At 44.5% G+C, this 26,994-nt stretch overlaps 3 protein-coding genes across 4 annotated transcripts in view; 1 reads left to right on the forward strand and 2 right to left on the reverse strand.

The window, feature by feature from the left end:
* The window catches only part of dnajc17 (DnaJ (Hsp40) homolog, subfamily C, member 17), a 66,219-nt gene extending 54,808 nt beyond the window's left edge, over positions 1-11,411 (forward strand). The window contains exon 13 of the mRNA XM_083998403.1: positions 11,365-11,411. The gene's annotated coding sequence lies outside the window, so the exon portion shown is untranslated. The remainder of the gene's footprint in view (positions 1-11,364) is intronic.
* A 3,987-nt stretch (positions 11,412-15,398) lies between these two features.
* cyp1c2 (cytochrome P450, family 1, subfamily C, polypeptide 2) lies at positions 15,399-18,061 on the reverse strand. Of its 2 annotated transcripts, none has more exons than XM_083997700.1 (2): positions 17,975-18,061; positions 15,399-17,830 (listed from the first exon to the last, which is right to left on the reverse strand). In XM_083997700.1, the coding sequence occupies exon 2, from the start codon at positions 17,781-17,783 to the stop codon at positions 16,218-16,220; it is 1,566 nt and encodes a 521-aa protein (XP_083853826.1). In that variant the 5' UTR covers positions 17,784-17,830; positions 17,975-18,061; the 3' UTR covers positions 15,399-16,217. The 2 variants fall into 2 exon arrangements, with proteins under 2 accessions (XP_083853826.1, XP_083853825.1); XM_083997699.1 differs by having other exon boundaries at positions 17,945-18,061.
* Positions 18,062-19,128: 1,067 nt separating this feature from the next.
* Positions 19,129-22,149, reverse strand: LOC311005653 (cytochrome P450 1B1-like). The gene is made up of 2 exons (XM_083998153.1): positions 20,227-22,149; positions 19,129-19,666 (listed from the first exon to the last, which is right to left on the reverse strand). The coding sequence occupies exon 1, from the start codon at positions 21,849-21,851 to the stop codon at positions 20,274-20,276; it is 1,578 nt and encodes a 525-aa protein (XP_083854279.1). The 5' UTR covers positions 21,852-22,149; the 3' UTR covers positions 19,129-19,666; positions 20,227-20,273.
* Between the last annotated feature and the right edge of the window lie 4,845 nt (positions 22,150-26,994).

Below are 26,994 nucleotides of genomic sequence, written 5' to 3' on the forward strand. Positions count from 1 at the left end.
GTGTGTGTGTGTGTGTGTGTGTGTGTGTGTGTGTGTGTGTATGTGAGAATGAGGGGAAAAGGCAGCGGTAGAGAAGAGACCGCATGCACTGTACGGTCGACGATATACTTGCACATGAGGCCGGGCACATTCGCTGCATGTTTGTGTTTGTGCATGTTAAGCACCATTAAACAGGTGGCTCCGTGCCGCTGTGCAGCCAGAACCAGCCCCCCCCCCCCCCCAGAGGAAAACACTCCTACAGATCCCAGATTCCCTCTTGGATCTCACTGTAACGGCATGTGTCTGGCCTTGTCCTGTCCACCATCAATACACGTTATTTGAACTCTCCTGTTCCTTTCTGTGGCTTCCCCTTTGCCCCCTCGGGCTGTTTGGCTTGGCCACTCGCCCACATTAGTTCACATTCTGTCCCCCAGTCATCACAGTCATTTGGGAAGACTGTTTTCCTTCATGCATGTTCAGTGTTCCCCTTGAGGTTCCTCCATTTACCCCCCTATCCCCTCCCCTCCCCTTGTCTGCTCCGTACCACTCCATTAAACAGAGGTCTCTGGCAGCCGGGCAAAGGAATGAGCCAGAAAAGAACATGCCACATGGAAAGCTTTATCTGTTTCCTCCCAACACTTATCTGAAAGAGATGTCACAAGCTTATCCAGAAAATTGGGCAACAGTTGCTGCTCCCCCCCCCCCCCCCCCCCTCTCCACATCAACGAGACTTAGATAAAGTAATTTTCTAAAGAACTGGTTCTGTTGTGTTGTGCCTCAAAATAGCATATAAAACACAAGTTAATGTCAGATAATCGCACACAATATTTTCATCACAAGCTGTTTGACCACATCAGATGGCATGTAGCAGCTACGAGCGCTATCCAAGGGATTTTGAATTTCAGTCCAAATGCGAATAAAAATGCCAGCGAAAAAAAAACCTTGTTGGCTCTGATGCCAGATTCTTGAAAACCATGCATACTTCTTCTGCTGAGTTACCATTCTTATGTTACCAAGGTGGGGTCCTGCCAAAGTGGAACAGGCCTCAAGATTTTCTTTCTTTACTTCTTCCCTCCGCGTCCTGTTCCACAATCCCTGGCCTCCTCAATCAGCAGTTTTGGCTGCGTGTACTCTTGCCTTGGCATCGAACTCTTCTTGTGTTTTGCTGTCTCTAGATTCAGTGGTAAACGTCCTTGGCCTTTTCCGAATTTCATTAATCCAGCTTTGTCATTTCCGTAGTGTGAGTTTAGCATTTCCCATGTGTCTTACAGTTGGCATGTTGAGCAATGAGCTTAGCTTACATTTAATTATCACGCTGACAAATTCACACTCCGCGTGCAAAACAAATGTTGGCCTTATTTCTGATCACAGCGTGAGCGCGATATCTGTAAAGTTGTCGAGCTGAGGCAAGGCAAGGCATCTTTATTTTTATAGCGCATTTCATACCAAGGCAACTCAAGACAAAACATTTAAAAAGAACAGCATAAAACAGCATAAAAAGAACAATTTAAAAAAAGTGGGATGATGCTGGCTTCTTTATCTGCCTCCTGACTATTCCTGGATATTTTTTAATATAAAATGTTTGAGCTTGATCTTGGTTGAATCCTCCATTTCTGGTGCGTTCTCAGAAAAGAACGGCGCATTATCTTTACTCAACTGATCAAGCGAAAGTTCGCATGAGATGTCAAATTCAGTCCCACATCACCATCCAGAAGCCGTGACTGTTCAGAACTATGTAAATATACCCTAAAACCTTTTGGAAGTGCCATGGATATGAACCTATTCTGTATCTGTTAGATTTAATTTTCAGATTTTTGGGGATAAAGAGTGAGCTCCAGCATCCTCATCCCGTGGTTACTTTTGGAGGAAATGAGTAAGTCAGAGAGACATTTTCACTCACTCTCCATCAATCCCTTTTAGCCGCTAATCGTGTCTAAATAGGCTGAATAGACACAAGTCTAAATATTGCACAGGGAGAAAAACAAACAATCTGTGAATATACGTCCCTCAGTAATTGTGGCCTTATTTCTTAAATAATTTTAATTTGTTGTTGAGTCTACAGCTGCTATTTTGTCTATATTGTTTGTAGTCCCTATGGTTTCACTCGTTGCAGTTTTCTCCAGTGTATTTACAGTGTTTTGAAGGAAGCGATTAGCCTGTTCTTCTCGAATGCGATCCGTGTGTGTCAGAGAGCATGATTTCATAAGTGTTTCATAAAAGCTAAAAATCATCAAATCCTGCCTTGTTTTTTCAATAAGGCCACTGGGTGGTGGTTAACTTCGCTGTCATGCTATTAAAACCACTGTGTGACCACACACGCTTTATGAGCAGGGACATGGTCATCCACAACTCACCACAGCCATTAGGAAAACAGATGAATTATGGGATGAAAGCTAAGGGCCGAGGTTGGTGGTGATTAACATATGTAGTTCTCTTCAATATGTTGATTCAGTTGTAGTGTTTTTTGTGTCTGAGCTTCTGGGTTTGATCCCAATGTATTTTCCCCCATTAGAACACTGATAGATCTCAGGCGTTAATCACCAGCTCCAGTGAAAGACACAATAGTCTGAGGCCGTTCCCACTTAATGAAGCTGCTGTGCATTAGCTGAGCTCATCTGGGCTCATTCAAAGTCCTACCAGTAAATATCCACCACACTTCCTATCAGGGCCAGGGGCATTTCTTCAGTTGGTCAATCACACAGTGAAGTGGGGGTTAATATTGAATCATAGATTTTGCAACGTTAATGGTCAATGGTTGACACAGCAGTTCTGTGTCAGAAAGGTTGGGTGCTTTCCAAAGATATTCAACCATTGGCCAAGTCCTTCTGAAGACGTCATTGTGTTTAATGTCAGACAGGAGTATCAGTAAAAATGTTATGAAAGAGCATTTAAGTCGACAGTCCTTCTTGACGATGAGCTTACAAAGGGAACCATGCATTGTAAGGCACCCATCCCATCCATCCTTGTAGGGTTCAATCATGCAACGGCTTACTCAGCTGTGGAGATCCTGGAACAACAGTTTGAGTAGGCCACATTTTGAAAATACACAATTCAAAAGCCCAAGCACCTTTTCCTCAGACTTCTTTCTGAAGCCACGCCTCCAGAACTCAGGAACACACAGTGCTTGTCCAGCTGAAGCCCCACTATACGTGACGATATCTCACAGAGATTGCATTGGGCCGTGCCGCGAAAGCGATGCCTTCGCTGTGCTAAGCATGCTGGGATACCTGGGCGCATGACATCTGTCCGACTACCCATTTCTCTGACCATACATTTCTTTATTTTTGCGTCCATTAGTCCGACCTCCCACTTCTCCGACTTAAGTAGCCCTAACCCTTAACCTTACCCTAAACCTAACCTTAACACTGTGGAATGGGTAGTCGGAGAAATGAGCCGTCGGACTTTTGGGCAGTCGGACTGATGTATGCTCCCCGGGATACCTGATGCTGGGACCCAATGTAATCCCAATGTGAGCAATGTGGCATTCAACGATATCGTCACGTAATAAGTCCACGAGGAGCGGTACGCGCAGAGGAGGCGATAGCAGTTTGATTGACACATCATGATCCAATTGACTTGAACGTGGCATTCAACATGATTGGATGGTGTTTTTCAGGCTTGTCCGTTCTACAGGTTACTGACTTTTTTCATTTTTGTGAAAAAGCATTTTATTACTTGTTTGTGTAATGGAGGGTCCGGGTGCACTCATTCACCCATAAAGGACGTGCAAACTTGATTGCTAAGCGGTCATTGACTTCTTGGCACAACGGTTTGCATCGTCACCCGCTGTGCGGCAGACATCGAACCCCATCTGGGGCAGTCCGTACCGAAACATAACGCAGAGGGCCAGATTAACCTCGGTTACATTTGCAATCGGGGTGTGAAGAGGATTTCAAGCAATTCAGTAAAAAAATGCTCCAGAATAAGATCTCCAACCCTAACTTTTAAGAGGTCAACACACCAGCAGAACTCATACCACTTTTCAAAGGATCATTTGCTTCCGTGGCACATTAATGTTCATGAAGTTTAGAGATCATAAAACTTCAAAAGCTTCTAAAGTTTCTACATTTATATGTGACTTCTGACATTTGTCACATTATCTCCTTTCCATGCTGTCATGGTGGATGTGTTAGCAAAACAGTAGCTTGTTTAAAACATCCAGCAGACAGTGAGAAACAATAGTGTTTATGCAGCCTGAGTCAGTCCAGTATTAGTGCCTTGAGCGCTGTGTTTTTTTTTTCTCACCAATTCCTGATGGAAATATCTGGCTTGTTAGCAGCTAAATGCTCCATTGTGTGTAGATATAGTTGCTGACTTGAAGTTTCTCACTGAAAACATCTGTCCGGTCCTATTGGAAAAGAGTTTGGAGAAGAATGGTGACAGTGAACCAACATGCGGCCCATAAAAACCAAAACAAGGAGTTTTAAAAATGCTTCATAGAGCTGAGGGGAGCAGAAGAGATGGGTGATAATTATCTGTGGGTTTGTCACCATGAGTGAACCCTTTCACATCACACATAGTTATTTAGTGCTTTGGTGATATAGAAATATTGATTAGCGCAGCTGTAATCGTTAAAATCTGCGTTATTGTTTCTCAGGAAATCTCTCTCCACGGTTTGGACAGGATGAATTATTTATTTCGCTGAGTTTCTCCTGTCATGTGTTGCTGTTGCAAAAACCTGTCATGGTTGTACATCATCACAGCGCATTTATCCTTCACATGGAGGAATTGGATCTGACTGAAACGCCAGTGTCAAGTCTCCTTTTTCCTGCAAAATCACCTGATCCCCCTTCATTTCTCACTCCAAAGCTTCCATGGCCCATCAGGATCCGTACTAGCTTTTATGACTCGTCATAAATCAGCCCGTGATGTACTGCATGTTAAACTCTTCCCTTGCAGTATATTATGAAATGAGGAGTAGGTGTGATGTCAGCTAGAGGCCAAGCCGAATGGGTGCCATGGGATGTGACTGATGGAATTCAAGTTTTTCTATTTTTTTTTATGTTGTGGAGTGTGCAGCAGGGAGTGTTTTCTCAGCTGCTCCGCTCGGGAGGACACAGGCACTGAAAACGCACACATGTTTGCGTCGGACCTGAAATACAGATGTATATCCATTACGTCAGCGATCAAGTTGGTCTGCCACCCCCCCCAATATTGGTGACCCACCATGAGCGCAAAGACAGATGTGGCAAATTCACATACTGGTCGGTTGGCTGGTATAATTTGTCCTGGCTGCATGGAAGTTTTCAAGTATATAAGTGCTTTTCAGATCTTTTATTAGAAACTTACTCAGTGGATCTAAAAGTCTGTAATATTTGCAGACATTAAAGGACATGATGCTGAACTAATTATAGGCTGGAACTGGTTGTTAAGACCATTTGAAGGCCAAAGAGATGCGATTGCAGGACATCCGGATTTCTCCTCACAGCCCGCGCTCGGGGCCATAAAGACATTCATGTGTTGTTTGATGATCACATTTTCCCTAAAAAGAATATAAATAATATCCACTAAAATTAGACAGTCTTGTCATTACTCTTTGAAAAGGGGGCTGCGGAGGGATCAGGAGTTTGGAACAGAGTTATAATTAGACTTGAGTTAAGGTTTAGGGTAAGGATTATGGTGGAGCATTTCATTGTTATGGTTAAGATTAGTGCCAGGGGTTACAGCATGAGCATGAGTCAATTACGTGTCCCCGCAACTGTGTGCATGTGTGCAGATCCATTTGTAACTGTACCCTCATTGCCGGTATTGGTATTTGCTCTGCCCATATAGCTTTGAACTGCGCTGAAGACACATTGGCAGAATTTTTTTTTTTTTTAAGTGCACTTTTGGACTCTTTCTGTCTGTTTTTCCAACACGGCCAAATCCAGATACTCTACAGCCCATGTAATTCCTAATTTCCAACCTAACAACAATAAACGCAACAAGTGGTCTGCTCTAGTGTGTACATAGTAACGTATCTCAGGGTGCACACATTGCCTCCCAGAACTGGCAGGCCCCATATCTGCATAAAATTTTTCTTGGGCAAAGTAAATGTCTCTCAGAACCAAAAGGGGTGTGGGGGGTGTGGAGGGAGGTGTGGGGGGGCAAAACAGAGTGTAGCTGTTGGCTGCTGCTTCTGGCAGCTCTCTGACCACTGCGATGCGGAGGGACTTGTGTTGCCGCGGCGGGATGGGGAGGTGGGAGGGAGAGCAGAATGTCTTATTTTTGCTGGCAGAGGGGAGAAGTGCTACCTTGGAGGCGGTTCTCTGCAGAGGCCCATACGTCTTAGTTCCTGGCAGCAGAGCCAGTGGGGGGGTGGGGGAGTGTGCGTGGGAGGAGTAAAAAGGAATAGGGAAGGAGAGGGGTGGGTGGAAGCAGCGTAGGGGGGTGATGATGAGGGGGCCTATGCTGCTGGGGAGTCAGCCAAAGTCCAGGACTCGCTTAATGGGTTCTCCTCTACGATGTGATCCCAGTTTGGAGAATTGGAGCAGACACCCCGACTCCTGACTCCCCCTTGCTCTGCCTACTGTGATGGGGCTTGGCTTGTGGAAGGTGGTCATTGAGGGGATGAGGGGGGGGGGTTGTGGATGCTTCTGTCACTTCTCATGTCTCCTTGTCACAAAGCCTCCTCAGTGTGTGTGTACTGTATGTGTGTGTGCAGCAGCCTGAGTCACTGGCTGTCATTCACACCACAGCTTCCTCTTCCTCTGACTCATCCCATCATCATCAGCAGCAGCGGCACTTGTCTGAGTTCAGCTCTCGACACCTCCCGAATGAATCGGCACTTTCCCCTGGATGAGCAGACGCAGGGTGAAACTGTTTTGATCATAAATTTCCCGTCACTCTGGGATCTAAGCTTTCCCGCTGCCACCAGATGCCTTTACTTTATTTTCACTTTTCCTTCCTCCCGTTTTCTCGTTTACACTCTGCGACCGCAGGAGTAATGAGAGGAAAAATCATAATTAATCCTCCCTAACGTTATTGTGAGTCCCAATCAGGTCATTAATCTTCATCTGAAGAAGTCAGGATCAGATACTTTTGAAGTGATCCTGCTCAGTCAGGGCTTTGGGCACAGTGGGTATAATTTGCACGAACGTGTAATTGTATTTGAAAGCCGAGCTGCAGGTCCATGTGAGACATCCCACAGCCACCGCGGTTCAGACAGAGGTGGTTCACTGCAGATGTGTTAACTCCTTCTGTGCCTGGACCGAATTACCTAATCACCTGGAGCTACTGTGCCCGCGTGGGACAGTTGCACGATTTTTTTATTTTGTTGTGGTGTTAACACAATAGTATCCTTATTTAATTCTACATTTTACTGCCCACCCCCCCTGTTTTGAAGGCTTGGCTCAGGATCCTTATTGGGGTAATCAAGTTGAGCAACCTCAACCAACTATTTCCAAGTATGGCAGGCAAAGAGGAGAGCTGCGTGCTCAGTGGCGTGCACCTGAATGCCTCCCCTGCACTCTGTCTGGCACGGGCACAGCTTTCTTACATAACACTATGAGATCCCCCACTACACTACAGACTCAAAGTTGTAATACATAGTTGTTGTCATCAGTCACAATGCATGGTTTTACTCTCAATTTGACAGTCCCTCCCCCTAGTATCCAGTCAAGTGTGAGTTAAGAGACAATGTGTGGTTATGCAGAAAATCCCTAGTTTTTTAAAACATTTTTTGCAAGTCTAAAGCACTGCCAACCCCTGACTCTAACATCTCAGATTCATTTCACTCTGGTATCCTGATGCCACTGTGTAAACCAGCGGTTCCCAACCTTTTGTGGCTCGTGACCCCATTTTGACATCATGATTTCTCTCGACGATCATGTGACTGCATGTGGTCGCGGCCGTCAGTCAAGACGCGCCAGCTCAGATATTTTTATATGCTGCATTTTATTTAAACACGATTTATATTGGAGAAAGTGAAAGTATAGAATACAGTTGTTTAAGATTGTATGTGGTGTTTTTAATCATAATTTCTTAAAGAATAATAATTAGTTAAAATATTTTTTTTACCAGTAATTTCTTTTATCAATTAGGCCTACAAGACATTTCAGGCGACCCCATTTGAATTCCAGGCGACCCCATGTGGGGTCCCGACCCCAAGGTTGAAAAACACTGGTGTAAACAGTCGGAATGCCATCGGCTTCTGTGTCCTCTTCAGTTTTTTCCTTCTGTGGCATCGAGCTCGGCTCCTCGTTCATGGAGGAGGAAGAGGAGGAGGAGGAGAGGAGGAACCGCCGGCCGGCCTCTCTAATGCTGGCAGGCTGAGTAAACGGTGTCTCCGGAACCTTGTTTTAGCCCCAGCATTTCCCATAAGCGCCCTTTATCCCTGCTGTGTTATTCTTTATGATCTTGCACCTCCGCTCCAGCTCAAAGCCGTCTTCCGGGACCTCTTGTTCTGTCCCGAGCGGCACCCTGCACCCTCTCAGATGCCTGTTTATTGCGCGCGGTCCCCTCACGAGGGGTTCCACTGGATGTACTGTCCTGCAGGCCGGCCCGATGAGAGCTCACAGAGTCCACGCCCATGCGTTCAACATCCTGCAGACATCTGTTTTCTAGGAACTGTGGGACGTTTCTAACTGGAGATGTCTGTGTGTGTCCCTTCGAAAAAAAAACTAAAAAACAAAAGCCGTAGATGGTCGATTAAATGATTGGACTCTGCTTGGCCCTGATGAAAGTGTTATGCTTCATTTCCACCTTCAGTTATGTGTTGCAGGAACAAATGTTTATGTAATATTTGGACCGCAGATACACTCACATGATCAAAAAGATTGAAGGCAGAGCAGCTTCGGATACAACGGAGCACAAGTAGGACATAGAGAGAGACAATCTGCCTGTGGGATGTTGACCTCGCTCGCTGAATGTGACCTAGCTGCCCTCGTCCCACCGGTGCTCTGTGTGCTGTCATGAAGCTAATGAGTGCTGAATAAAGCATAGGGTACACAGTGTCTTAGCATGTCTACGTGTGCACGTTTGTCCTCATGGAAGGAATTTAACTCCAGGTACTGGCAGCTGCAGCATCCACTGGTGTTATTAAAATCAGACCTTTTGCAAGAGAGACGAGCAAAGTAAAAAGTAACAAGCGCTTAAGAATATTCAGGGACTATAAAAGTCAAAAATGTTGACATTAGTCCGCATTATCTTCTGAGTGAATCCCTTAGACAATATGCTGGTAATAGAATATGGGAAAGTGTTGTTTTGGATAACAGGAACTGAAATATAACATGTCACACTGTCAACAAGGCCCCGCGCTCCAAGAGCAGATCCTTCCAAGTCTTAACAGAGCAAGGTATTTTCAGTGGAGTGGTCAGCTCCAGCAAACCGTTAGTCTCTCAGTGAGTAGGGAAATTCTGACAGGCAATCAGAGCCCACTACAAAAGGAGAATGTAAAAACAACTGAAAATGAATCCCTATGAACGCAAATAGCTTATTGCTAAATTGTTTTGGTCTGGCGTCAAGTGTTGCCAAGAGGAGAGCTTGAAGTGGGATGGCGTGAAAGCGAGGGTTAGGAGGAAGGAGAGGGGTTCTGCTGCTGAGTTATGGCTAGCTTGTTTGACACAGACGCATGTGATTTTTTTTTTTTTTTTTTTTTTGTCAGAGAGATGGTAACAAGATATTTCAACCCGAAATTCATCAACTTAGAATTTCAGACACGGACGCAGTTATGACAAATGCAGGGTCATTACTCTTCCTTCATCCACCAGCGGTATGAAGGATGACTGACTCCTCTGTTATTTCTCTGAAACAGTGGAAACGACCGCTTCTCGATTGGCCTTAATTTCTATGTATATATGTCGCTGTCTCACGCTCTGCAATGATTATAAAATATTACATACTCATTGCGGATTCAGACGATAACCCGCGCTGCACAGTGCCAAGGCCACTGTTTAAAACCACACACTGGAGTGCTTGGACTGGCACAAAGTCTGTTTAGGCTGAAACATACTATTTGTTGTCTGTTATACACTATATGGCCGACAGTATACAGATGTTATCTAACTTTCCTTTGTCTTCTTTTGCTTTTGGGTTTAGTTGATTTCAATGCTACAGCATGCAGTCATTCATTCCTTCAGTCATTCATTCATTACCCATACTGCTTATCCTGTCACCATAGATGTCATAGTCACAAAAATGTCCTTTAGTATTTGAATGAGCTGGAATACTTGTGTGCACCTAGTTTGTGTTTGGTACTCGAAAATGTACCTTGAAAATGTGATCTCAAGATCGGCCTTGTTTCGGTCTCGGTTGAGTTGGACTCAGGATTTTTTCTCAAGACCGCAGCTGCAGTGACATCTTTTTTTTAACCGCAGATGTTTCTCTCCGTCACTCGCTCACTTTGGTTTATGTAATGTAATTCAATAACTTTAAGATAATTAAAATTGTTCTACAAAAGTATCTGCTTATCTGAAAAAGTCAAAAGTGGGAAAGACTTCAGCAGGTTCTGTCTTATTTGTTCAATACAAACTTAGTTTCAATTAAGTATAGATTTTATATCAAATGATCTTTTCTTTTTTATTTCAGGAATAATGTAAAAATCAAGCCACATGATTATTATGAGTACTAGCATGGTATTAAAAATGGCCTCACATTGGTTTGGTCTCGGTCTCGACCCCCTTTAGGTTAGGTGGACTTGACCACAACACTACTACCGTCCATATACTTTTGGACATGTAGAAGAATGTATCTGTTTTCATGGATTTCTAAAATTGAAAAAAAAAGAACTTGTGGTGAGTGTGTTAAGTTCATGTGGATTCAAGAAAAAGAAGAATCTTTTTGAAGCAGCTGATATCAAATGACCCCTCAGAAAGAAAAACACCCTGACTGTAATTATAAGTCTAATAGTTTTCTTCTTCAGCTGAAACACGCTGTCCGATCCCTCGGTGTTGACGTCGTCGTTGTGATTTGCCAGTCTGATAATCTGCCTGTTTGTCCTCTTGGAGTGTTTTGATTGTGAGCCGTGATGCGTGCTAAAGAGTATCCGTCTTGCCAGCGGGACATGGTTTGACTTTGTCTGGCATGTGTCATGCTTTTCCCGCTCTCTCTTTATCCCCAGAGCACAAACCATGGTGTAAATACTATCCACCAAGTAAACCGTGCAAATGAGATACAGAACTGTCCTTTACCTCTCATGCCAAATCTATCAGTGTGATTTCCTCATTTATACCCTCGAGGACGTACAGTGGATGTGTTAATGGACTTCTCCTTACACGTTCTGCACAAAACGCGTCTTCTACGGCTCAAAGTAGCACTTATCTACAAGTCTTCTGGTTTACCTTCCCCTCCCCCTCCCCCTCCCACTCATGCATGGGATCTCACTCTGTTGAACGTTCTCATGTTACTTGAGAAAATACACAATGCAATAATCTGATTTATTTCCTCCCCGATGTGTCTACTTCTCAGAGACCCCTCTGTGTTCATCTCCGAGAGGTTCCCGTCTGGGTTACACAACAGTGGTGCCAGTGGTTCGTTATCGTCTGAGCCCGACAGCGCTATCTCTGACACGGCCGAAGACGGATGGCCTCTTGAAGGTGCTGGACCTACAGGAGAGCAGCAGATACTTACTCCGAAGGTCCACCAGGACTGATTTATCATTAGATAAATGAGATCATGGGCTATTTGTAGGAGACATGCTATAGTAATCTAATTTGCTTTCTAGGTTTGGCAAGTGAAGAGGGAGCTTTTGTGTTTGCTTGAGTAAGATCTTGCCAAGTCCTGTTGTTCTTAATAGAAAGTAAGGAAGTGCAGCTGTTTAGACAGTGAAGAATGTGAATGGTGTAAACGCGGTCTGTCAGCCGTCTCATCCACATCATCGCAGGAAAAAGCGTAAATCCTGGCTTGACCTCGGCCGACGACACGCGGCAACGAAGAGGTGCGAGCTTCTCCGCCAGCCTCGCCTCCGCACGCCTTCACTTCACCAAACTTCACAGACCTCGCATCAGAACGCCCGTCGCCACCGGCAGTCGACCCGCCGCCGCCGTTTTAACATAAATCACAGGAGACAGCGTTGCTCAGTTTCCATATCAAACAAAAACGGACCAGTTAAACACTGTTAACATGAGTGACTGTGTCCGACCGTGATGTGAACTCCCCCCCGTCCATGAACACAAACCACATGCGTGCCGCGCTCTCGTGCTCCGACCGACACGGAATCGCTTCCTCCTGCACTTCCTGAAAATAATTGTTTGTTATATGGAAAGAAATTCAGCAAATGGAACTACAGTACATATTGTATTATTTCATGTCAAAGGTCTTCTCCTTGCCACCGCTCCAAAACACAATCCCAACATGGACAAAACAACAGGCAATGGCCGCCCCGCCCTGTAATAATGAATTGGGTAATTGTTTATTGCAAAGGGTCACGTCACAAGTCTTTACGATGGTTGCGTGAGGTCGTTCTCCAGAACATGAAGTGAAGGGTCACTAATTGTCAGACTCTGTTAGTAATGTGCTAAAACACAAAGACTATAGCACCAAATTGTAAGGTGGCACGACTGCATTATTATGTCAAGTGGAACATTATTGTAAGTCCTGCTCAGTGTTTATGACATAATTCCACAGGGGGCTTCAGTAGAGAGGAAACATTTATAACCAATTAAACATCAAACAGCCTCTGGAATATATTACACTGAATCAGAATGTAAAGTGCAGCTCTTTCCAATTTCTTCGACACATTTCATTATTTTGTTGCAGGGATCAGGATTATTAAAGTGTCAGGCGGAAGCTGTCGTTTCCTTTTTGAAGCCAAATCGCCACAGTCTGGATGCTTCCATAAACAAGGCTGGAGAGAGTCGAGAATTCGTTGACCTCAGAGCAACCGTCGTCATCTCACTTGTTGGAAACGTCACCTCTGTCCAGTCTTTGGTTATTTTACGTGAGCTCTTTTTTTCCCACCCCAAGGCGATTTGTTCTTGTAATCCTAAGAAAAATGTTTGCTGGTTTATTTACTCTTTCTTTTCTTTTTTTGCAATAGAATGATTAATGATCTACTGTGATGTTCTATGCTTCAGGCAGAATGAGGAGAATGCAGAATTATGCTCGTATTTTTTTTTTTGTCTTTGCAACATTTTGGATTGGGAGTGTAGCTGTGGTCAGCTTGTTGGTCTTAGGAAAGATTGGCTGAATAAGTACATGAGGCCGTTCCTAGCCAGTGCTCAGACACAATGTTCCGCTGTGTTTCAGCAGATGATGGCAGCAGACGGGAGGAGGAGGAGGAGGAGGAGGGGGGATTTTCTGGAGGATTGCGTTTGTCTCCTTCCAAGTAATTCTACCTCACTGAGTGTCATCTACCAAACAGTGACTGCAGTTTGCATGTCAAAGCTCCAACAGAGGAGGAGAGGGTTTTTTTCTTTTCTTTTTGGGATAAGATTGCTGAGCTGTATTCGGTGGCAGCGGAGAGAACGTTGTGGGAGGTCACTCTGTGTACGTGCAGAATGCGAGTAACCTCAGGGCTGACACACTGTCAGCCTGTACACTTTTCTGTTTTTCCTGTAAGGGGTAAAAAAAAAAAAAAACCCGAGCAGGTCGAGGGCTGAGTTGGTATGCGGAGCGGAGCGCGGGTGACTCAGGGTGAAAGGAAGTCTTTCAGCTGGACACATTTCATGGATGTTTTGGGAAGCAATGATGGAAACAGGGGAGTTGAGGCGGCCCACTCCTCCCTCTAGGGTCCTTGCGGTGTCAGAGCAAAGAGCGAGAGTGAGGGAGAAAGAGTCTTTAACAGCGCTGAATGTCTTCATAACCCTGGTGGAAACAGGCCTCATCCACAGAGACACTATGGGGGCAGAGGAGGGGGGTAAAAGCAGGACGAGGGATGAAAATGATAAGCTGCTAACCCACACTTATACTAATATTTATGTATCATACTCGCAGCAAGGATGAATGTTGAACAATGGGTGGTTTTTGGTTTTCCAAGAATAAAAGAACGTCAGTCAGGAGGGGGAATTTTATTCAGAAGATTGTTGAGAGCGTTTTGCTGGAATAGATGCAAATGATGGTCGCTGCAACATCCTGTGACAGTAAAGATGATAAAGAGTGTGTTGGAAATAATGGAAATTCATGCTAAGTGATAATAGAAACACAGGTGGGTCGTGTCAGGTTGAGTGCCAGTAAGCGGCTTCTGATGTCCATGAAAGATGTCTGGTCATCATCGCTCTGGTATGTGAGTTTTCAAACAACTAAAAGTGGTGGAAGGAGGATACTCACACCCTTTACTTAAAATGTCATGGATAAAAGTTTTTCATTCAAATTGAAGTCCATGAGTAATGACAAAAATGTACTTGTTATTAAATTATGATAAACTAATGAATCACTGCATTAAAAGCACTTTCCTGTTGGAGCTGGTTGGGGTAGATGTATTAGCCTTACCATACTGGGCTCACAGAATAAGTCTGAAGGTTGTGAGATGATTATCAGTGTAGGAAAGAAGAAAGAAAAGAAGTTTCTGCTTACACAAATTTGACTCTTATCCAATTTTCATTGCAAAATATTGGCGAATTTGAACTATTCGAGCCATAAACTGTTATTGAGCTGATGCACAATCATAAAGTGAGAGAGAATACTTCTAACCACTCAAAGACTAATGAAACATGACAGGGAACCAAAGCAGACACTGCTTTTGTGTAATGGGTCACAGGCCAAAAAAGACTGGGAGTTTGTAGGATTCTCATTTGTCTTGTTCTATTTATATTGAAAACCTTAATCTCGAGCACAGTGCTGAAGTAAATGCTCTCCTTTATTTTCCACTGAAAGACCTTCAACAGGGCCACATCACCAGCCCTCCTGTTGCATGTTACATCTGCAAACTGCACTAAAACAGTGGTCTCAAAATAAAAGCCCTCAGGGGACGTGGTGCACATATAGTACAAAGAGGCCTGTCAAACGCTGTTTATTGAAATACAGCCTGATGTAACCTGCCGATTTCATCACCCCAAGTGTCTCTGCGTGCACTTCGCATTGTTTGCCTTATACCATAACGCCAAAGCTGTAATGTTCTGGACCTCTAGTCTTTTGAAATTCACACCTTTTATTAGATATGATGTCAGTTTAAGAGATGCATGGCTCCGCAGCAAGCGAGCGACCGAATCTGGATGTGTTCGCTCGGAAGAAAAATGACACAGCAGTCAAAAGAGCACAGCACGGCCCGGGTTAAATATTGATGAGGGCGGCTCGCGGCTGCTCGCTGTTGCCTGTACTGACGTATATACTGAGTCACTGGCTGCTTGTTAAGGCACGGAGAACGAGAGCATGCGGGGCCGGTAACCCTTGTTAATCTTTCACAACAACACTGAGACCAGACATCATGATCTATTATTATCTCTTTGACCTCTCTGGCCTCTGTGACTCTCAACACTTTGTGCTAATACATGCCACAGATTCAGTTATAAATCAGTACAGGATGTTTATTGTACATTCACGGCTTTAGTCACACGTTATTTAGAGTACACACAAGGTCACTATGAAAACATTATTTAATTATTCTTTACAAGCTTATTTCTCAGACAGTGTGGTATTCCTTATGAATCACATACAGTAATGTATTGTGTGCACAAGAGAACTCAGACAGTTAAATTGTGACAGGAGTTATGAGTTATTGAGAACAACAGTATTATGCATGATTCAGGAGTACGTGGCTGGAGATGACATGCATGCTGTATTTGTATTGAGCTCAAACATAAAGAAGTTCGGTACATATGAAGATAAATGGAAGTGCCTGTGTGAATAATTGTTGAGTTGAGACCACACAGCTGGTCCATGATTTCTCCCCATCATCAGAGAAAAAAAAACACTTTATTCATTACCACCAGTTTATATTGTAATTTAGGGGAGACTCCACTAAAATCTACCCTCATATAAATAACAATACGTACTTAAGGTTTATTATGAATTGTGGGTTTGGGCAACCACATCAAAGCTTTCATTACATCTTTTTCCCTTCTTTCTTACATGATGCAGTACAGATATATTTGATTTCAGTCACTTACAGTCAGTTTCTTTTAAGAGTTGAGGAGTATAATTATTATCAGGATGTTTTCAATACATACACTGGGAGGGATTTTTTAAGTGAGTGTAATATTTGTATTGTCTTTGGTTACAAAAAAGTAAGAAAGCTTATCATTTGCATTTTTTTTGTATGAATTAACGTCTTTTATTTACACAAATATATCAAAGCATAAATATGTACTTCAGAACACATACCTCATATTGTATTGCTGTTCTTTAAACAGAGAAACCACAGTCAAACAGCTCTTTACTGCTCTTTAGGTGGTTCCCCTCCGGATTTTGGCTGTGATCTTGTAATCTAAAGGCCTCAGTGTTAAACCATATGAGCAGTTTAAAGACAAGTCCTCGCTGGGGCATTTCTCAAAGCTGCACTGGTGGAGTAAAATTGCAAAGAACAGAAATATCTCAACTTTGGCAATCTGATCTCCAATACATCTCCTCTTCCCTGCTGAGAAGATCATAACACCCGTGGTGATGTCCTTGTCCAGGGAGCCATTTTCATCCAAGAAGCGCATGGGTTCAAAGACTTGTGGGTCCTTCCACTTCAAGGGGTCATGATTGACGGACCACTGGTTGATGAAGACCACTGTGTCTTTGGGGATGTTTAGGCCTTCAACGGTGACGTCAGATGTTGTGGAGTGTGGGATGGTGACGGGGACGAAGCTAGTGAAGCGCATGGTCTCGTAGATGAAGGCGTCCAGGTACGCCAGGCTGCTCCTGTCCTCAACTGATGGCAGTCTGTCTGGGCCCACCACTTTGTCGATGAGCTCGTGGAGCCTGGTTTGGATTTCAGGGTGTTTAGCCAGAAGCAGGACAAGCCAGTGAAGAGCTGCGGAGACCGTGTCCAGGCCTGCTCCGATCAGATCCGACACCGTCCCGTCTGTGTGGCCTTTGGTCAGTCCGTTGTCAGCGTCGGCCTTGTCGATGACGCCGATGATGGCGTCGCTCATATCCCTTGTTACCTCTGGATCGTATGTGTCTCTGTGCTCCTCCACTTTGTTATGGACAAACCCAAAGAACTCATCGTTTAGGTCTTTAAAGCTTTTGAAGACACTGCGAACTGGATTGGGGAAGGACTGAAGCCATGGCATCACGTCTACCAGGCTGCCAGCCCCTACCGTCTGCCCAAACTTATCAACCTTCTTTAGCAAGGCTCGAAACTCAACGTCATCGTGTCCGTACCGCTTTCCGAAGCACAAGGCGCAAATCACGTTAGCTGCAGCGACCGTCAGCTCGTGAGCGGGGTTGAAATACTGGCCCTGAGAACTGAGTTTCAGGAAAATCTCAACTAGCTCTGTGGCTTCTGCCACAATTTGCTGCTCAAAGGCTTTTTTGGTCTGGCTGTTGGCAGATGAGAATGCTCTGATCGTTGATTGAGCAATTTTCCTGTGCATCTTCCACTGTTCGCTGTAATTGGTGAAAGTCATACTTTTCCCCCCTGAGACAGCCTGGAAAGACACAAAGTTTGGTCTGCCTGCAAACTCGGTGCTGTGCTGTATCAGAGCCTCACGTATGGCCCTGTCTCCGTTGAGCACCACGATATCGCTGCAGCCCAGCCGGATCTGGTACACGTTGCCGTACTTTTTGGCTAGCCTGGCGAAGGTGATGTGAGGCATCTGGCCCAGCTGCATGGCGTTGCCCACCACGGGCCAGGCGAAGGGTCCCGGCAGTCTCCTCTTGTGCCTGAGGTTCCTGACCCACAGACAGGCTTCCAGGCAGAAGAGGAAGACGAAGGAGGCGACCAGAGCAGGCTGGACCTGTCCGCTCCACTCTCTGATGATGCTGCTGCCCTTCACACCAAACTCTGCATCCACTTGAGCCATCCTGTAGTTTGTCTATCAGTCACTGCAGCCAATAAAAAGGCTTTTCACTGAAAATTTGGAAAACAAGTGGTTTCTATTTAACAAGTCTTGAATATATCAAAGCACAAACACTTACTGTTTTCTTTTCTTCTAATCTATTCAGACTGGTAAAACAGCCATACCAAAAAAAAAGTGCTCGGAGCAGCACTCACATGCTGTCTCCCCCCTCCTCCACAGAAGCTAGTGAGAAGGGCTTGATCAGGTTGAGCGGTTAGCAGTGGTGCAGCACGTCTTCAGATGACCACTTTAGGAGAATGCAGATTCAAGCCTTAACACTTCGCTTATATGTATCTCTACGGTGGGAGGGGTCAGCGACTCAGGTTTTTTATTATCTCTCCCCTCCCATTTTGACCACAGCCTGCAGACCTTAGTCCTGTTCCCTCTCGGGCCTCCTTCCAGCAACGTCCCCTTGTAGGACGTCGGAGAAGGAGAGCAGCTACTTAATAAGCCCTGATGCCAAAAACGACACATTTATATGTTTGTTGCCAAAGAATATAACAGATATTACATAAACAAAATGCCTAATTTAAATTTGTTAATGTCCAGAAATTATTCACTTTATCAATGTGATGGAATGGACAGAGTGGAATTTTAAAGTAGGAGCATATATTGTAATTATTTGGACAATGAGCTGAGTTGATTGTTTTTTCCTCTCGGATTAGATGATTTTGCTGTTTGCACTTTTCCTATGGACTTTCCGTGACTATTTTAAATACAATTTGCTTTCTGTTATTTACAGCCAAGCTGTTAATTATAACCATCCAGGGAAAGAGGCTCTGGGATATCACCATGAAAGCTGTGGGTTTCAAGATCCAAACACTAGATAGATACAAACAGCAGGATTTATTATGCTCCATAAAAATATATATACAGCGTTATTGTTGGCATAATAGCTCTTTAAACACAGGTCACTGAGATAATGTAGCTGTTAGGTTTGTGGCTGCATCAAAATAGTTTTTAAAAAGGATTCAGAACTGGGGACCCTGGTTATAAATCTACTCATGTGGGTGCTTGTGCAACAAAAGGAAGAACTTAAAAAAGCATCAAGTTTGGTTTTAGTCATATTCTGCCAAGTTAAGTATTCCAGAGGTTTCTATTTTTGGAACAATGCGTAATGACAGACATCTAAACAATGGTGGTTCCTAATGTCACATTTTTGGCACACGTCTCACAAAGCCAGTAGTGACTAAGAAAATGCATAAAAGACTGACAAGCTTGACATTATGACGCAGCTTCAAAAGAGCGTCATGAAACTAAAGTTCAGGCTCGTTCTTAAGGTGAAAAACAGACAGTTAAACTGGACACATTGTGCATTAATAATTCACTTTATTCATTTCAGATAATAGCTTATTTTCCATCATATAAAGCCAACACATTGATACAAAATACCCTTTATGCTTTAACATTCAAGGCCGGCTGATTTAAACTGTTGCCTTGACACACACACACAGAGAAATGCATCCCTTGGACATTATAACATCAATTCCTGAATACAGAAGCTTAAAAAGGATGCCGTGACATTCGTGTAGCTTTGAAAACATTACTTTGTAAACAAACATGTTTTTGAGAATGCCTCTTGAGTGGAAAAAAAAAGAAAGAACTGCACGTGTTTTCCTTGAATTGGTGAGACTTGGATTTGGCATGGAGTAGCTGCAGTGCTCGTACAGTAAAAGTGAACCCTGAATACGTACAACGTTTGTGAAGTGTTCACTTGTTTATTCTTCCATTCATTCAGTCTCTTCTTCTCTCTGGAGACTGTGATTGATGCTCCTTGATGAACGGCTCCCTCCTTCACAAATACGCCTGCCTCTTTTCCCCTCCTCTGATCAGCTCTCTTGGTTTAACTTGTTCATATAGTTGGAGTACAGTAGATAGTGGAATGCATTAAACTTCATTACATTTACAGTCATACCTGAAGTAGGAAATTATATATAAAATATATTATGCAACTGCTTTATGTGGCAAAGGTTAAATATATTCTGACATAATACAATTTGAACCGTTAAGTCATCAAGTGACTCTGTAACATTCACAAGCATTTCATGTAGTCTGTTAGTTTAAACTGACCTTTAGGGGATGTAGCTAATTCATGGACACATCATACATGGACATGCTCAATAGTGGATGTAAAACAAGCACAAAACTCAGAATTAAACGACTACAGTATGTACAAAATCAGATCAAGTATAGAATATTTTGTGGAACAGACATGTCATCATTTTTGCACTGATCCCAACAGTCCACACGTGTGAATTCTACCTGCAGTGAATGATACATCTTTGAAATCATATTCCCAGCCCTGCATCCACAATAATTCAAATACAGACCGTGTTAAAGTTCCATTAAATATCATTAAATATGAGAATCTTACAACAGGATTTAGTGCAGGTATGTTGATACTCACTGATTTAATGTTTGCTGGCCTTGAGTCACAGTATCGGGACGTGCCGTTCACGCCGGGGAGACTAAGCCGAGCAGCTTCCCCCTGAGCTTGGCTTTGACACAATACCGGAGGGGCTTCAGCGTGAGCCCGTAGGAGCAGTCAAGGGTGAGGGGCTGAGAGGGGTCGCTCTCAAAGCTGCACTGGTGCAGCAGCACGGCTGTGAATAAAAACACCTCTACCTTGGCGATCTGGTTGCCGATGCAGCGTCTTTTACCCGTCGAAAAGATCATCACGCCGTTGGTTGCGTCTCTGTCCAGGGCCCCGTTTTCATCCAGGAACCGTGTGGGGTCGAAGACGTGAGGGTCCTTCCACTTCAGGGGGTCGTGGTTGACGGACCACTGGTTGATGAAGACCACGGTGTCTTTGGGGATGTGCAGACCCTCGATGGTGACGTCTGAGGTGGTGGAGTGAGGGATGGTGACGGGGACGAAGCTGGTCAGGCGCATGGTCTCGTAGATGAAGGCGTCCAGGTACGCCAGGCTGCTCCTGTCCTCGGTGGTGGGCAGTCTGTCTGGGCCCACCACTTTGTCGATGAGTTCCTGCATTTTGACCTGGACGTCCGGGTGTTTGACCAGCAGCAGGAGGATCCACTGCATGACGGTCGATATCGTGTCTTGACCCGCTCCGATCAGATCCGTGACCGTCGCTTCCACGAACTCTTTGCTCAGCCCGCTGTCTTTCCCGTGCTCGATCACGTTGATGATGGCGTCGCTCATGTCCCGGGTCACGTCGGGGCTGAAGGACTCTCGATGCTGCGCCACTTTATCCGTCACGAAGGCGAAAAACTCCTCGTTGAGGCTTTTGAAGTTCTCGTAGACGCTGCGGACCGGGTTGGGGAAGGACTGGAGCCAGGGCATGACATCTACCAGGCTCCCTGCTCCCACCGTCTCTCCAAACTTGTTCAGTCTTTGCAACATTTTCCTGAACTCCAGGTCATCGTGTCCGTACCGCTTCCCAAAGCAGAGAGCGCACATGATGTTGGCAGCAGCTACTGTAAATTCATGAGCAGGGTTGAAATAGCGTCCATCAGCGCTGCGCCGCAGAAAGACCTGCACCAGCCCCATGGCCTCACCTGTGATGTGCTGCTCAAAGTCTTTTTTGGTCTGACTGTTCGCAGAGGAAAAGGCTCTGAGGCTCGACTGGGCAATTTTCCTGTGTGCTTTCCACTGTTTGCTGTAATTAGTAAATGTCACACTCCTGCCTCCAGAGACCATCTGGAAAGACACAAAGTTTGGTCTGCCTGCAAACTCGGTGCTGTGCTGTATCAGAGCCTCACGTATGGCCCTGTCTCCGTTGAGCACCACGATATCGCTGCAGCCCAGTCGGATCTGGTACACGTTGCCGTACTTTTTGGCTAGCCTGGCGAAGGTGATGTGAGGCATCTGGCCCAGCTGCATGGCGTTGCCCACCACGGGCCAGGCGAAGGGTCCCGGCAGTCTCCTCTTGTGCCGGAGGTTCCTGACCCACAGACAGGCTTCCAGACAGAAGAGGAAGACGAAGGAGGCGACCAGAGCAGGCTGGACCTGTCCGCTCCACTCTCTGATGATGCTGCTGCCCTTCACACCAAACTCTGCGTCCAGTGCCATGGTCACAGATCTCTCTGCGCACTTGTTCCTCAGGAAAGAAAAAAAAAAACTTCACTTCTCACCAAAGTCTGCGCAGTGGTTGATTTTTTTTTTTTTTGGAAGAAAAAGAAAATCTTCTAAAGCTCTTGGATATCCATATCAGGTAAGAAAAATGTGTCAGATTTATCAGTCAAATATCAAAGAGGTCATAGTGATGAAACCTTAAAATGTGTGATAAATGAAGTGAGTTAGTGTGAAGTTTGTGTGTCTTTAGTTAGTGTTGTCATCAGGCTTTAAGGCTTCAGTGCCTGCTTTTTGCTCCACTCCAGCGTCTTATATGTTTTGCAGTTGGTGGGCAGGGCTCAGGATAACTTTCATACTCCTCCCATTGTGGTAGCCTTACAGACCCCACTACATTATCTCTCTGCTGTCGCTCGCTGTTGGAGGCGCGCACTTGTGAGCGGACACCGGGGGAAGGAGGGGGGAGGAGGGGGAGGGGGGGTGGACACCGTGAGCGTGCAGCGCAGTGAACGACCGCTGAAAAGAAACAGAGAGAGGGACTCAGAGCAACTGGTGACCGATTCAGAAGGAAACGCGCCGAGCCGGTTTGTTTTACTAATTGCAGGACTGACAGAGTTTGCACATTTTAAAGTGCATCTTTCTGACATGATTTACTGTGCGGCTGCAGAAGACTCAGCGGGAGATCTCTATGGGAAAGTGTTTGCGCACGGTTTGTCCAACTTTAGACTTCATCTGCAGGCGACTCTCATTTACTGTAAAACGTTTTCAAAGTAATTTAAGTGATTCCATTTGGAGTGAATTAACGTAACTTTGATTTATTCATTTCATTTCGTTTATTCTGATCTGCCTGAAAGAGAGTAAATCAGTTTATTGCTTGTATTAGCTGTCAGAAAAGTCAGTGAATCAAATGAGCTGTAATCTAATCGTTAAATAGGCTTTGTGATGTTTTTTTTTCAGTGATTTTGAAAAATTTAGCAGGGAATGGTTTATTTGTTGGTTGTTAAAATGTGATTATGCCATATATGAAACAGAAAAGCCCCTGCAGCCCCTCTTACATTTTTTTTAAATTCAGTTTGATCATTAAAAACTGGAATCGATTAAAACATTTAATGTGTAAATAGCATGTTGGTTTTTTTTAAAACAATTAAAAAAAATAATTTATGGTTAATAATTCTATATATGATGACAGGATTTTTTCATGGAATACAAATAATAAAATCACACCTGGATATAATAAATGTAATAATGTTTTCTAAAATATCAAATGCCAATATCATTAAAACACACTGATCCTACTGTCTGAATGAGACAGAAGCATTTTTGACAGCTTCCATTAACTCAGTAACAGTGATGTGGACAACTTAGCCATGAAATATTAATATGTGGATTACACTTAAACTGCAGATTTACCTGACACTTCAGGTTACATCATCACACCACAGCAAACCTCAGGTGCCCCCCACCCCCACAAAACCCCCACCCGTGTGAGCAGTGGTTAAACTTTCCTCGACAGACACACAGAGGAGGAAATTCAGTAGAAAAACTATATTCAACGGCAAAAGAGAAAAAATAATGGTCTGCTCATAATCTGATCAAGTCATATTTAACTTTTTTTTTTTTTTTTTTGCCCTAGGTGATAAATCATGAGCTGTGTTTAATGTAGTTGCACAAACATGTAGGAGTAAGGATAGATAGATAGATAGATAGATAGATAGATAGATAGATAGATAGATAGATAGATAGATAGATAGATAGATAGATAGATAGATATTTGTTGATTCTGCGAAACTCTCGGTTCAGAGTGATGTGACTTCCCGAGGAAAAACATTTCCCTTCTGTGTGTGAACCAAATTTGTTTCTTGTTTTCCCACCGACTGTGAAGTTTATTTTTGCACGGAGGTAATGACGCTAATTGAAGGTACTAAAACATTTCCCAAGTGAGGCACTAAGTCAGAGGGACAGCAGCTCCACCGCCGCACAAGCACATGCAGTCAGTGTTAGTCAGTGTAGGACGGTGACTGAAAGTGATATTGAACTGCAGTTAAAAGTGCAATTTACAGAGAATAATGGAGTGATTATTCATAAGAAATTATTTAAGAAGACAATAAATATATTTAAAGAGTCTTATATATTATCATAGGAGTTTAAGTCATGCAGTGCAGTGCAATCCATTAGTGTCCGTTCCTAGATCTTTCATCAGGACTTTTATATGCTTCTATGACAGTCGATGTTTTACAAACTTTTGATGAACTGACTGTTTCTGCAAAGTAAGTTTTGTTTCATCAGAGATGTTTGATTCACTGACCAAGTTCTGATTTCACAAACTGATAAATAACTGGTCTAACCGGCGCTGTCTGTTAGCAACAGTGAGGGAACTTAAGTGCACCTTTATGTGCGGTTCTTCCACAATAATGGTGCTTTAAGAGCCTTTCACAGATACCGAGCTGTGACGGTTCAGTTTAGCCCGAGAGCTGTTTGTCTTGAGAAATGTGGCGTGGCCGAGCACCAAGCAGCCTCCAGAACGCTTCCTCGGTTAACCAGCGTCTTCCAATACACTGGCTGCACTTGGGATGACTGTTTCTTCTATCCTCCGTTCCTATAGGGGTTTCCCCCCCCAGCCCCCCCACCCCACCCCACCCCACCCCCTCCCTCCTTCACCTCCACCAACACCACCACCACCACCACCACTGCCTCCTCCTCCTTGCTTGAGTGCTCCTCATACACATGTGGCAACTCGCATCCCCATCACACTAATTAGAGCCAGGTTTGTGGCTGGGGAGGGGGGACGGACGAGGAGGGCTAGGCTTTTTTTTTTTTGAGGAGGAGGAGGGGCGGGGGGGTCGTGTGTGCGTTTTGCGTGTGGCTGCTGTGTTTGCCTGTGATTACCCCTTGTAACCTAGCTGTGAAAGGTTGGCCCTGACCCTGCGTTGACTCTGGGTGAGAGGGAAGTAGTGAGGAGGAGGAGGAGGAGGGTGGAGGAGGGGGGGGGGGGGGGGGGGGTTGTGTGTGTGATTGTTTGTGGCTGGGGGGAGGAGGGGATGGGGTCTATATTGCCGCTGCATGTCATGAGCTAGCGGGTGGGCGCTGGCTGTGTGGAGACAGGACCAACGGTAGACCAGGCTGCGCCGGCTCTGGAGCTAATCATTGTTTACTAGTCTCATTTCCACTTCTCAGTGAGCTACTGTCACGCACAGCACCGACAGGGAGGAAGGAAGAGGGAGGGGGGGGGGGGGGGGGGGGGGCAGCAGGGAGAGGAAAGCCAGGGGTCCAACAGGCAGTTGAGGAGCTGGTGGGACGTTGGGAAGGGAAGAGCAGAGAGAATGAAGGAATTCGAGTGAAGCTTTAATTTCTTTGCTCTTTTTTTTTCTTTCTTGCTTGACAGAACTAAGGTGAGCCAAGACCGAAAAAAAAAAAAAAAAAAAAAGCTGCAGCCAAAAACAACCCAGACAAATCAGTAAACAAACCAACAAAAACATCCTCTGGGCCAGAGCCATCTCAGGCAGCCAGAAGGTAACCACCGGACATTGCTAGTTAGAGATGGTGATGTTTGAAATGAGAGCGTCGCCTCTTGCCAGACCACAATACGAGGAAAGAGAGATACTCAGAAGAAGAAAAAAAAAAAAAGTCAGCGTCTGACCTGATTGTGTTGTTTGTGTGTAAGACGCCTGAGAAAAGACAAGCAAAGACACAATTCACTCCAGCGGGATGATATTAAATGGACTTGTGGCCGAGGCGGTGGAAGTAAAGCAGTAGTTTCACATGTGCGACGAGGGATACGTTTCAGCCCTGCATGAGTTCAGCTCTGGAATCTTCAAGGTCATCGGCTGAAAACGGCTTCATTTTGTGGAGGAGTGTGTTTAGAAACTGTGACACCCCGACTGAAAATAGAAGAAAGTGGTGAAATCACTCAGAAGTGCACCAATCAGTACTTTTATATCAATACTGGATCAAAGTGAAAGATGAAAGAAGTTTAACCGAACTGCAGATCTACTCAAGTGTCTTTCAGCTGATTTTTTGATTATGTGACTAGACTGCTTTTGTTCACAGTCTCCCTCTAAAGCCACAGCAGGAAACTGTTATCAGCAGAAGAGCCACCGCACGCTACCTGTTAAGCACCATGAAGACAATCACATTGAGTTATAAACTCGCTGGTGGAGTATTTAGAACCTAAAGAGTCAGATATTTCCCTCTGGAGACCAAACCAGAGCTTGGAGAGGTCGATAGTGGACGGTGATCCATCAGGTGGAGAGAGAGAAGACCTCCAACCAGAGCTAAAGACGATCTGTGTCCACTGGACAACTGCTTGCTGACACCTTGGCTGCAACTTTATAAAGTGATAATATTAAATGTAGGATCACAGCTTGTTGCAGTGCCCCCAAGTGGTCAAAAACATGAATCAATGCAGATTAACCCTTATTAAAAAAAATCAAAAAAAAAAAAAAAAATCAAAAGCAATGCTGTTTAACAAATGTCTTATGGTGATAATATAGAGACTGAAAACAGATTATTTTTTATTCTGCATCAAAACTATGTTTGATATAAGAAAAAGGAAAGAGTCCAACAAAAAAAAAGAAAGAAAAGAAAATTCACAAAGCCTTTGCACAGCATGACCAGTCTGCGTGTATTGTGCGTGTATTGTGTTACATACATCTCACCACATACAGCACACTCACTCCCCCCCGGCACACAAAACAAGACTAAACTATTGCGATGGAGTTCTTTGCTGGTGGACTGGTCTAAACCTCGGTGGTTTCACTTGTTTAGAATCTGCTCCACAGCGAGGCGCATGCAGGCTGCCCTGTGGAAGACACAGTGAACTGTGGGATAACAGCAGCTCCAGTGTCCTGTGTTCATTTTGATTTGGGATAAAAGGAAAAACACACACACGCACGCAACACACTGTGCGAAGGAATCTGGTTATCTCTGATAGTGTTGTTGTGTTAGACCTGCTGTGCTCAGCGATGTGTCTCTGTGGGTAATGTCAAACAGCCCACATGTTGGAGGAGATGCTGCTCTCCTGGAATAACTGAAATCGTGAAAACGTTTGTCAAAAAGAATCATGTTCAGCTTCAGCTCAATGTTTTCTTACACATAGCATTCACTTTGCACTTTCATGCAGCTCTGTGGTTGGACATGGTTAGAG

Source organism: Trachurus trachurus (genome assembly GCF_905171665.1).
Source record: "Trachurus trachurus genome assembly, chromosome: 22".
NCBI lineage: Eukaryota > Metazoa > Chordata > Actinopteri > Carangiformes > Carangidae > Trachurus > Trachurus trachurus.

Coding starts and splice junctions, on each gene's coding strand:
- cyp1c2 (XM_083997700.1), bottom strand. CDS start 17,783: ATGGCTCAAGTGGATGCAGAGTTTGGTGTGAAGGGCAGCAGCATCATC.
- LOC311005653 (XM_083998153.1), bottom strand. CDS start 21,851: ATGGCACTGGACGCAGAGTTTGGTGTGAAGGGCAGCAGCATCATCAGA.